We start from the raw sequence: 10,698 nt of genomic DNA, 5'->3' as shown, positions 1-10,698 counted from the left end.
CATGTCGCAGCCGCTGATTTATCACAGCTCCACGCGGTGGTAGATGGGTGGGCAGGGTGGGTAATATGCTTCGACAGGGGACCCACGCACCAGCAAAGATAATCAAACATTGGCATTACTCGAATAAAATAAAAAATCTCAATTCGAGCCGCTGCCGATTGCCGGTCCGGCCCCCATGCGGTGGATCACCAAACAGACAGATCAGAGCGGGGCAATAAGTAGGTAGGGGTAACATGCTTTGGGCCTCTCCTCCACAAACCCGAAGGTTTCTGCAAAGACTCCATCACACGCTATGCACACCACTGCTCCACTGGGGCGGTAATATTTTAGCAGGGTCGGAGAGGCGAAGGTCGCACCGAACCTTTAAGTAATCGAAGCCGGGTCCGCTCAGTATGGCAAAAACCCGTTCACCTCCTTATGGGCCTCCAACCCCTCCTTCAAGCGTCCCGCGGCCACATCCCCCATGGGCCTGAAACAAGCGCTCGCTCAACCCCTGCACCGCGACCACTGACACACCTGCTTCCCTTGACTCTATTGATTGGATGTTAAGGACTTTCGCGTCATACTATGTCCCTAACCTAGCTTGTAGCTTCTAGGCTCTTGGGCCTCCGGCTCCTATGGGCTCGTTGCACTTCTACCTGGGTAACGCAACAGAGGTGCAACACACACACTTTACTTATATAGTGGTCTTGTATAAACGAACAATATAAACAGAATAAAAAATGGGTTATTGCATAGCCATCCGCGCGGCCCAGCAGCAGCGGCCGTACGATAATACGCCAACTACGACAGCTTGTAGTACAGGCAGATGCCCGGGGCATCCTCCACGTAGCTCTCCGCCAGCTCGGGGACCAGCCAGTCTGTGGACCACATGTATCTTGCGTTGTTGAAGGCCCGGCAAGATGGGTCGGCCAGACATGTCTGATAGGCGTCCGCGAGGGCTGTCTGATTGGGCCGACTGCTCGGGCTGTACATGGGCTTGATGTTCACGTCGTTGTAGGCGGCAAAACCACGCATGGGGGCACAAGCTGCGGCGGAGGCGGCCGGGCGGGGGAAACAAGTAGGGGTAGGGGTATCATGCTTTGGGCCTCTCCTCTAGAAGCCAAAGGTTTTATAATGACAGATAGACGACAACATACACATACATACGGTCTGGTCTGGGTTGACACTACTGCAAATAGCGGTATAAGGTCCTGGGATCAATCCCCGGGGAAACAATCGAATTTATCGAGAGCGCGAGATTATGGTCATCTGTAGAGATGTGGAACAGAGGACCATATTTGCACGCTGGATTGGTGGCGATTGCCGAAAGCTCCGTCTCTTCGGGTATTTGGGTGATTGAATGTGGAGGGATCCCTGAAGGCTGGATCCGCCGTCTCGGACTTACAGTTCGTATGGCGAAGTACAGTGTGGTAGTGGTGGATGGTACTGTAAGGTGATCAATCGTAGAACTGACAATGTGATAAAGCCCAGAAGCCTCCCACTCTGTAACATTACAATTACATACACACACATACACACGCACGCACACACACAGACACACACACATATATACACACACTCATACACAAGGAGAGCTACAACCTAAGGCCGAGGAATTAATTCCCGGATGCCACCAATAACGTACGACAATTTGCGACTTACGGTCTTTAATGTATGCGCATTTACTGGTCCTGCTGTAGACGACTTTTGTTGCACCAATTACAAAGTTGCCATCGAAATCAAAACCGGTGCATCGGTAATCCAAATTGCAGTATTCCTCTGCCGCCTTGGCGCCGCCCGGTGCCGTGCCGTTGGCGAGGCCGCGTATGCCCTCTTCCGGCTTTGGATAACGGGTGAACTTTGCTGAAACCACGTTTGAACCCTGATACTGCGAGCTGTAGCCAAGCTTTTCAAAGCATGCTGCATGCATGGGGCGCGAGCAAGAAGAGTATAAGCGACTTGCAGACGAGTTAACTATTGTCGAAGGACATACATCACCACCTACGTGTACCTCAAAATATAACAGCGTGAGTAATATATAGTGCGCATGTATGCACCCGCCGTGCCGAAAAGGCATCTTTTGGTATGTGTAGACACAAGCAGGGTATTATCAATGCATACGTACTGAGCTATTAAGTAACTAAGACGTTGCAGTGTTACGCAAGTCCATCCGGATCATTTGGATAGTTTCTGCTAAAGCCGCAAAAATGCAAACTGCATATTGCAACCGTAGGTTTGTTTCGTTTTTCACGTCTGCTGTCGGTGCCGCAGCATGTAACCATGCTAGATGCATGCGCACGAAAAATGCACGTGCTTAATGATGAGTGCGTTATCCACTGTTAAGACCAGCAAAGCGCCGGACCCCAGCCGGGTCCTATTACTGTGGTTACCATTCCCTGGTCTATGAGTGTCGATCATTTCCAACAACCCCCCGTGAGCATTACCCACCACGCCTCAGGTACATTGAAGAACCGGTGGGGCTCGGAAGGAACTCCGTAAAAGAAAGTGGGCCGACAGCGTAAAAACCATCCGTGCTCCAAGCAGCGCAAGCCGAGCTTTCACACCCCTTTTTGGCCGCTTCCTGATCAGGCATCCTGACAGTAACGCTGGAATGCGAGGCCTCTATCCACTTGAGGAACGGAACCAATATGTAGTTGGACCTCGAGGGCGCGTCTGTTACATGGATTTGAAAGTGATTGGCGGTTAGGTGTCAAAGACAGCAACAGGCAGGAAAGGGCCTTTGTTGGTGGAGGGTTGAGGCCTTTGTTGTTGGAGGGTGTCAGACAAAACCCTAAAACCCTAAAAAAACACCCTAAAACAGCGTGTCATAGGACGTTTGTACCTATCTGCTGTGTGTGCTGTCCACTTGACACTCTACCGCTATTGCTCCGGAATGCCGGAGACGGGACCTGGCCTGTTGTAGTAGCTGTACATAGTACGGCATACATATCGTCTACAAATGCACGCTAAGGCGTTTCGCCACCATCTCGAGTGGCCTTTTCAGCGAGGCCAGCTGCGACACATGTAGAGGAAGAGGTTCATCTGATAGGGAGGATGTCTTGAACGTCGGCACCTACATACCCTCATGGTAAGAAGTCGAATAGCGTTCAAACAGGACGGGAATGAGGGGAGTCACGCGCGGGAAGGAGGCGGCCTCGCGAAGGGATGAGGGAGATGCTGCGCGCGATTGAGAAACTCGAAGTCATTTACTGAGTGCGTTGGGTGAAGTGCCCGTGTAACGGGCTGTGCCCATGCGTGTTCAGCTGTACCCAGCTGTGTTGTGTGCATGTGTATGTGTATATGTATGTGTGAAGGTTAAACGTATCTGACGGGGCCTGACACTGGCCAGGGGCTGCTGCCCAGCCCCTGAGAGCTGCAGGTCCGCTAGCTCCGCTCTCCCTCCCCCGGGAGGGGAAAGGCGTCGCACGCGCGCACACTCTCACGAGTCAAGGCTTCGCCATGCGTATGTGTATTTGCATGTGTATATGTATTTGCATGTGTACGCGTATCTGTATGCTATGCGTATTTTGGACACAGGCTTCGTCTAGTAACAGCGTGCAAGTTGCTGTCAGTTTTGGTTGGTGTGCCTTCTTGTGAAGGCCCGGGGGCTTTCGCCAATTGGGAAGCCTAATGGCAAATTTCCCAGTGCGTGGTCGCGGGTTTCGGAGCCTTCGCTTTCTTCTGTCGATGTGACACTTGCGTTGTCTGGTCTGGGTGTGCGTCTTGGTTGCCCTGGTTGCCTCAGGTGCAGTAATGCACGGGCAACTGGCCCGCTGGCTCTACTTTTCACGAGTCTGGAGCCCACAGTCACAACCACCACACACACGCTGAGTGTGCTGTGATTGCATGCATGGATGTGCTAGGACGGAAGCAAGGTCGGGCGGATGGAAGGATGGGTATCATGATTGCCTTTGGAAATTTGAAGGAATAGAGCTGACGAGTGGTGAATAAGTGGATGCATGTGACATTGTAGCTGTTTGACTTAATCCCGCCATTTTACGGGCAAGGCTGGTTGGGTGTTGTATCACGGGTACAGAAAAGTACCGATCGGCAGATGTCAAATGGCGTGGCACACCCCGGATACAACACTGGGTGGACGGTGGTCGGGGTGAAGTGGACGTGAATCCTGGTGGGGCGATAGGTCGATGAGATACATAGCAGATCAAGTGCGCATACGTGAAGTTCACCTTGCTTGAGATACAGGCATTGGGTCGCGTGTTCAATGTTCACGGGCCCGAGACCAGCCAAGGTCACCGTAAAGCCGCGACTGTTGAAGCCGATGCAGGCGCTGTCGGCATCGCATGCAGACTTAGCAGCTGTCATGTTGGGGAACACAGCGCCCCACGTCGGCTCCAAGGGGGTTTTCAAGCCGGACTTGTAATTCAATATCCCGCCTGTGAGCGTTACGTAGCCCGGATGCTCGACGCAAGCTGGGGGGCCAGCAGCAGGGGAGGTAACGAGGGCGAGGGCGGACGTGTAGCGGAAATACATGCAGATGCAGGCGTGCTGGGGGCCACTTAGTTGAGCACGATTACAGTGCAGAGATATATATGTAATATACACACTAATCACATGTCCTTTTATGTAACGCTATCTGCAACGGCGGTTCGGATGAGTCATCCGTACCGCCAACCAGTGGATGCAAGGATGCAAGGATGCATAATTAAGATGACGCTTACATTAATTTCCAGCGCTGCATCGAATAGAGCCGTATCAATCGACTGTGCGGCGTTATGGCCCCGTGAGTAATTAATTCAATCAAACACTACTGGTCCTTCCCTTACGGAAGAAGCAATTTGTCGAGTTATTGTTGATTTTTGGGGCCGCATTCAGGGTTTCGCAGCTTTAGGAATTCCACGAAAAGGTTGGGAATCCGTTGGCGCACATCACCCCTTTTTGAGGATTATATCTGGCAAATTGATTTGTTCGCGAGAGCGGTTACCGATGAGAGGTTAATTATCTGAGATGATAATCTTTTGGTATATTAGTCTCTACTGCAGTGCACGGCCAGCTGGCCCGATGGCTCTACTCTTCGGGAGTCTGGAGCCCACTGTAACAACCACACACACACTACTACCAAACAGCCTAGCATAGATAGTACTGCTTGTCCGCTATAGCTATCTGCACTGTCGTTGGCCAAAAGCGCGCAGCACCGCACGACCAACGGCTTTTGATTTTGTCCTAAGCTTTGCAAGTACTTGCTTTCCGATACAATTGTCTATCGTCGCTTACTACACAGCCACCTCTCATGTCAGCCAGCTTGAGATGGCGGTGGGTTTTCGCTGATACGCGACATGCAGACCACACCCAAGGAAACTGCCGCGTGGCGTAGCATTTCACTTGCCTGTGTAGAAAGTTTTCGGTCTGGCTTGGCCAGCGGCTGGCCGCGCCACTAGTGCCAGGAGCGCTACTGCCGAAACGATGGGCCGCAATGACCACAGCGGTTTAGGAATTATGGAGCATGCCATATTTGAAAGTGCTAGAAAGTGAAGGAATGTATCTAAGGGTCCTGTGAAGCCCTGCAAAAAATTATCTAACTTCGGAACGATACCGGAGCAGCGCCCTCTATGTAACAATGTCTGTGAAAAGGTTGGATATAAACATAACATACATTACGTTAATGCTTTCATACATGTTATGTCGCCTTCGTGGTATAAACGGGCGGTACGGCTGCCAAGATACAGGTTGTGCCGGACTGCTGGCAATGGCCGAGATTGAACCAATCAAAATTATTACACTTAAGGACTAATTTATACTTCTGTAAAAAAGAAAATGGCTGCTTCGAGTCCTCCTTGCCGAGTCCTCCTTGCTTGGGGTCACCACGGTTAACGGTCCATACGATAAGCCGACGCCCTCGTCCCGGAACTGAAAATCACGGCGAGAATTGATAAAGACGAATTCCTCATAACTTCTCACATATACGCCTAAGCAAGCGCATAGCAGCGCGCCAGCCAGCAAGCTGCTTTGATTCTCAGGGTAAGAAATGAGGCGGGATCTTGACATATTCAAGCAATTATAATTTCCGAGCGTTTCATGTGTCATCGTCGAGAAGAAACAAGCAAGGTGTACTTCGCAACGTACGCTTAACCGTTAGGTTGCCTACAGTTATCGTATCTTAATATCTATTGCCTGCCAACGGATGTTCGCAAAAAACACCAATTTCCTTGTTTGAACAAAACTAGAAGGTATGAAGCGCTACTGTTAGGATTGTGCTTAGGAATTCTTCGCAAACATGGACGATCCATGCAAGTTGTGAACAAACTGACGCTGAAAGATCTCAGTGGTCCCCCTGGCCAGGGTACACTAGCACCTGGACTGCACTGCCCATGCCTGCGCTGGGCCTTTGTGATGTCCTTTACAAGCCATTGGTGCTTTAACACAGTGCCAAATAAATGTAGATAAAAGCATGTAAAGGCCATGCACGCACGCGCCTGCATGTCCCCGCTGCATCTGGTGTACAACACACACACACATATATATATATATATATACAATAGCAATACATACACACACACACATATATATATATGTGTGTGTGTGCATGTATTGCTTGCATAGCCATCCGCCGGCGCGGCCCAGCAGCAGCAGCTGTACGATAATACGTCAATCTACGACAACTTGTAGTACAGGCAGATGCCCGGGGCATCCTCCACATAGCTCTCCTCCAGCTCGGGGACCAGCCACTCTGTGGACCACATGTATCTTGCGTTGTTGAAGGCCCGGCAAGATGGGTCGGCCAGACATGTCTGATAGACGTCCGCGAGGGCTGTCTGATTGGCCCGACTGCTCGGGCTGTACATGGGCTTGATGTTCACGTCGTTGTAGGCGGCAAAACCACGCATGGGGGCACAAGCTGCGGCGGAAGCGGCCGGGCGGGGATAAGCACAGAGGGCGACGTCCTTTATCTCAAGAGAATTAAGAGGAAAAAATCAATTGACTGCACATAGACATGTTGAATTGAATTGAATTGTTACAGAGTGGGAGGCTTCTGGGCCATCTGAGACATAGACATGTAATCTGTAGAGGCCATGAAGAGAAATCCATTCCTCCTGCAGCAGCATCCAAGCGCATAGGAAACTTAACGGTACCTACCCTACACGTTATCAGAAACCCGGCGACGACTTACGGTCCTTGATGTAGGCACATTTGCCTGGCCAAGCAGTAAAGACGATTTTCGCCGCGCCAATCGCATAACGGCCGTCGTAACTGAAACCCGTGCATCGATAATCCAGATTGCAAAATTGCTCTGCCTCTTTTCCGCCGCCTGAAACTTCGCTGGAGGCTATGCCGTACACGCCTTTCACTGAAGCCAGGGTAGCAGCTTTGTATTTTTCATTGTAGCCAACCTTCTCAAGGCATGCTGCATGCATGTTGTGAAAACGCACAGAGGAGGGGGGTCCACAGTATCTATCTCAGGAGGGTTTCAAATGGCGGGCGAACTGCTACGGCATAACAGTCTCTGGATAGTTCGGTTAGTTCGACATAATGTTTTTTTGTGCGTGCACATGCACACACACACGCACACACAAATACGGTCGTACAATTACAATCGAGAGCATAACAATGCACAGCATCTGCAGAGACCTTTCCAACAACCAATAGTGTTACAAACTATGTTGATCCGCTGTATAAAGACCCTCATCTAACGGTTTGGCCGGGGTAGTGGACCAGAGTATCAACAGGGAGTACCAGAATGCAGCTAGGCGGTTGGTTCACCCATATTGTAGTGTGCCGTACTGTGTACCAGCCATTACGCATGTCGCCCGTTACCCATGGACTTGAGGAATGGCCTCGACCTATTTAAAGCCCGCTCTTGTTGGTTTAAGGGCCTACGTATGCTTCGGCAACCGGCCTTCATGCAATCTGCAGCAGCCGTCGTACGGTACGGCATTGTCAAAGCATGTACGTGCCATGCTAAGGGCTATTCCCAGCATCTCGAGAGGCCCTCCCTGCCGCCAGCTTCTACAAGTTGGAGAAGCTGCGGGAAGTTTACGGTTTTGCCAAAAATATGAAGTCTGATATTCATAAGTACACCATACACCATGGTTCCACGTATACATGTGCTTTAGGTGCTCTGTATTACCCACCTTCTTTCAGATAGATCGAAGCGCCGGTGGGACTTGGGACGAACTCCCTAAGAGGTTTGCCACCTCCTATGTACTGGCCGTCGGTGCTAAAAGCAGGACAACAGCAGGAGTTTTCACAGGCTATCATGGCACCGTACTGACTGCCTGTAGCGAAAACAAAGCTATTATCTGGCCATTGGAGAGACGGCACCAGCATGTAGTTAGCGATCGACGGCGCAACTATGGCAGGGGTGCATTGAGAAAACATGGAGGCAGCAGGTGGCTCATTAGCAGCGAAGGAGGCAGCGCAGGAAATTGCGGGGTCATACAAACATCGAAATCGCGGGGTCATACAAATTGCGGGGTCATACAAACATGCTAGGCCATGTACGGAGGTGGCCTAGATGATGACCAAGTCGCCCGTCTACCAGATAGATTTGCCAGAATCTCAGCAGCAGGTGCATGTACGGAACAGAGATAGGTAGACAGCCTGGTTTGCAACAGCAATGTGTAGACATATAAGGTGTGCCGATACTTCCCAAGTGCCGCACCTTTCTTGAGGTAGAGGCATTTAGTCAAGCCCGTAATGCTCACATTGCCGAGGCCGCCTTTGGAAAATGTCGAGCCCTGATTGCTGAAGCCGATGCAGGCGCTGTCGGCGTCACATGCAGACTTAGCAGCTGTCATGTTGGGGAACATATCACCCCACGACGGCTCCAAGGGGGTTTTCAAGCCGGACTTGTAATTGAAGACCCCGCCTGTGAGCGTTACGTAGCCCGGATGCTCGATGCAAGCTGGGGGAGCAGCAGCAGGGGTGGAGACAGGGTGTGGAGCCAGGGATGATAGGCCAGGAGCAGCGGAGCCTTGGGCGTGACTATAGGCCGAAACTAAACTGCTTGGCAGCGCGCCAGTTGCAAGACATTTGCAAAGGGACATGTCGAATCGTCTCGAAACGTTCGCGTGTTGCTGGATTCGCCTAATCGTAGCGGCATGTAGCCGTGAAGCTGGTATGGCTCCGCTTTGTCCCGTGTAACCGGCACACGGTACATGTGCCCGCAACCTGGATGCACAGGCGACGTTTCATTTTGCGGTTGATGTTGCTGTACCTCACCAAACGTTTGCCCACTGCCAACGATGTATATGCAGCTGACGGTAGCGGGAGTTGCAAGGCCCACATGAAACCCACAACCTCGCCACCTACCCCCGGGCCCCCAGCAGACGCCTCAATTCAGGCTGAGGCCTATTATTAGTATTGATAATCCGCGGCGAATGACTTGCGCCTAATAGATTTATAACCTGCTAAGGCCCGTAGCAAAAGCACTTAACACTACAATATTAGCTAGCAACTGTGAGGCTTGTCAACCATACCGCACTACGAAGGTAACCCCTGCACTTCAGTCTCTGTCCAGTCCACTGCTGCTTATGGGACCATTCGCGACACGGCTTATTACCGACACCTCCATAATTTGCAAGGTTTAGGCTCGCGGCGATTACGTTCGTTTACGGGGATTACGTTCGTTCGTTTTACGTTCGTTGCGGGGTTTACCCGCAGCGGTGCATTCGTGAACTTCTTTGGACATTGCCGTTACATGACTGCAGCGTCCTACCTGCCATCTGTATTCTCCACTTGCCTGTATAAAAGGTTTTGGGCCTGGCTGTGCCATCAGCACCCGCCGCAGTCTCGAAGAGCGTTATTGCGAAATAGGCCAAAATAGGCAGCAAGGACAGTAGCGGTTTTGGGTTTAGGGACCTTGTCATAGCCGTCCGTGGAGGGTAGGAGCAGATTGCCGCAAGTGGGTCCTTAAGGCTCAGCGTGCTGCGAGGAAGCGCCAGCAACGCGGGCCGTGCAGCACCCACTCCGCCTGCGGGTGTACGTAAAATCATGGTAGGACGCAAATAAGAGTTAAGAGCACAGTATATCTGTACACCAGCTTGCATTATCATTGGAAAGCTGAAAAACGCTGATGATAAAATGGCGGGTGCTCTCATCATCGCGTAATTGGACGTCTCGGAAAGTCCTGAAGAAGTATTCGCTGGATTGATACTGTTGCAAGATGTGTACTCCGATAAATGAAATACGCTGGCGGTTAACAGTCAAAATTTGGAAGATATACTTGAAGTGAAATAACGGAAGGAGATCCTAATCCAGCTGACCATGAGGGTACGCTCCAAGCCTACCTTCGTCCTGCTGGTGCGGCGCTATCATTCCTGAACTATACAGATGAATAAGTACAGTCGGGGTTTTAGTCTGCGAAATGGCTTTTGAGTTATTCGTGGGTGCGTTTAGTAGTTATATGCGCGCGCGCACGAACATAACGCGTCTGACAACAGTTATGGACCGAGAATATAAGCTGACATGTACCATTTTCACATAAACTGACATGTACCATTTTCACATAAACTGCCCATTATGTTGAAGAAAACTTAGCACCGCGTGCTTTGTACCGTATGTACAACCGTTTGACGCCATTGGCAGCAGATTTCGTGCGTTGCTGCTGGTCACCTATTGCCCCAAAGGAATGTAAGGAACACAATTCTATTTCCGACTTAAAAAATAAGGACGTTTAGGTGACATAATTCATTGGCAGTAAGTCGTTAGTCTTTCGTACGTTATAAAAGGGTCCTTCGTGGAGAATGTATGTCGGCAACT

The 10,698-nt window shown here is 50.9% G+C and overlaps 2 protein-coding genes across 2 annotated transcripts; both read right to left on the bottom strand.

Moving 5' to 3' along the window:
* Positions 1-783: 783 nt before the first annotated feature.
* VOLCADRAFT_95793 (uncharacterized protein) lies at positions 784-4,473 on the bottom strand (the record flags this gene model as incomplete). The annotated part of the gene is made up of 4 exons (XM_002954879.1): positions 784-1,028; positions 1,645-1,902; positions 2,431-2,655; positions 4,170-4,473. 4 exons carry the CDS (start codon positions 4,471-4,473, stop codon positions 784-786), a joined length of 1,032 nt encoding a protein of 343 aa, XP_002954925.1.
* A 2,117-nt stretch (positions 4,474-6,590) lies between these two features.
* Positions 6,591-10,254, bottom strand: VOLCADRAFT_106591 (uncharacterized protein; the record flags this gene model as incomplete). Its single annotated transcript, XM_002954878.1, has 6 exons — positions 6,591-6,835; positions 7,109-7,342; positions 8,070-8,288; positions 8,600-8,842; positions 9,656-9,910; positions 10,227-10,254. 6 exons carry the CDS (start codon positions 10,252-10,254, stop codon positions 6,591-6,593), a joined length of 1,224 nt encoding a protein of 407 aa, XP_002954924.1.
* Between the last annotated feature and the right edge of the window lie 444 nt (positions 10,255-10,698).

This window comes from Volvox carteri (assembly GCF_000143455.1).
Source record: "Volvox carteri f. nagariensis unplaced genomic scaffold VOLCAscaffold_47, whole genome shotgun sequence".
NCBI classification, from domain to species: Eukaryota; Viridiplantae; Chlorophyta; class Chlorophyceae; order Chlamydomonadales; family Volvocaceae; genus Volvox; species Volvox carteri.
Note: the sequence above shows the minus strand (reverse complement) of the source record. Positions and strands in the feature narration are given on the sequence as shown.